The sequence below is a fragment of the Silene latifolia genome, chromosome 2 (genome assembly GCF_048544455.1).
Source record: "Silene latifolia isolate original U9 population chromosome 2, ASM4854445v1, whole genome shotgun sequence".
Classification (NCBI taxonomy): domain Eukaryota; kingdom Viridiplantae; phylum Streptophyta; class Magnoliopsida; order Caryophyllales; family Caryophyllaceae; genus Silene; species Silene latifolia.
In genome coordinates, this window is record NC_133527.1 from 54,366,630 (window position 1) to 54,368,142 (window position 1,513).

The 1,513-nt window shown below is 36.2% G+C and overlaps 1 protein-coding gene across 1 annotated transcript; it reads right to left on the reverse strand.

The window, feature by feature from the left end:
* Positions 1–284: 284 nt before the first annotated feature.
* On the reverse strand, positions 285–890 carry LOC141640802 (uncharacterized). Its single transcript, XM_074449482.1, has one exon. The coding sequence runs from the start codon at positions 888–890 to the stop codon at positions 285–287; it is 606 nt and encodes a 201-aa protein (XP_074305583.1).
* Between the last annotated feature and the right edge of the window lie 623 nt (positions 891–1,513).

Consider the following 1,513-nt stretch of genomic DNA (forward strand, 5'->3'; position numbering starts at 1 on the left):
ATTACCTTATTTCCTGCAATTCTTCATCGTTTCACGTAACAAAAATACCAAGATATCTTGAAAAAATTTCCCAAGCTCCATTGTTAATGTTTATTGCTTAGACTTAAATTTTGTACTCCATTTTGTTCTCTTAATTCTTGCTAATTAAACAATGTGTGTGGTTTTCTTTTTTTGGGAAAGGTTAAGTATATTAATCATCAACAAAAGAGTACAAAAAGTTCGTATAAGTGATTGCTTACAAACTAGTATCTATCAAGTATAAGCAAAACTGTCCTACTAACAATCTATTGTGTCAAATGTTGGATCCAAGCGTCATCTTCCCTAGTAACAACAGATTTGTTCCGAGTTCTAAACCGAGTGCACACAGACTGAATTCCCTGGGTAACAATAATGCCAGGATGGGTGACTTTGGAATACAATCTTGCTTTGTTACGTTCCTGCCATATAAGATAGACCAACTGAATATAACAAGCACTGGTGACCCTTCTCACCAAAAGACTATTCCTTCTCCCTCTTCTATACCAGCTAACAAGTTCACGAGGATCAAAAGAAAATTGAAGCTTTTGTTGCAGTAACTGCACGCATCTGGTAGTATATACGCAGTCAAAAAAGAGATGGTCATGGGATTCATCATGACTGTAACAAAGAAAGCAGCTAAGATCAGAGGCACCTCCCATACGAGCAAGACGATCTTTAGTAAGCAATCTGCCTAGAACAGTAGCCCAATAAATAAAGGAAGCTTTAGGGACATTCATAGAGTTCCAGCAAACTCTCCACCAACTGACTTCAGAATTAGAGCCCCTTAACCAGTTGTACCCCTCTTTCACAGTGTAGGCAGCCTGCTTCCCCATCCAGCAATCAACAAAGTAAGCAGGCCTAAAGATGCTCATGATATGTGCAATTTTTTTCCAAGACCAACTACAATCAGGAGGGGGATTATAGTTGGTCCAATGAGTGCCCTTCAAATAGACATGAGAAATCCACTTCACCCACAAATGATCTTTCTTTGAGGCAATCCACCATACATACTTCCCAAGCAATGCCTTGCTCCAATTTTTGTAGTGCTTGATCCCCAAACCACCTTCAGCTTTGGTTTTCTCATTGCTCTTAATTTGTTCCAATTGGATTTTGTTTAAATCTATGCTAATTCCTTCAAATTTGGTCAATTAATTGTATGCCTTGTTTAATTCATGATATTAATCGCCTTTTATACCATTAATGATGTCAAGTGTAGAATTTCATATTGAATTTTGCCCGAAAATTTTATGAAATTCTCGAGTCAATAATTATTTTGGTGTTTATTGCATGGTTGATTTTTTAACCAGGACTAAAGTTGTGTTGTTATTGCTAATTCTTCTCTTATGTTTGAAATCTTGTCTTGCAAGTTCTATACCGAAAATTTTGAAACCTTAATATTCAAGCGGAAGTTTTGATTTTCGCATTTAAAAACTTAGCTTAGTTGATTAATGAGGCTCAAGAACTTTGTCACACTTAAGTTTTGATTTTTCTTTGT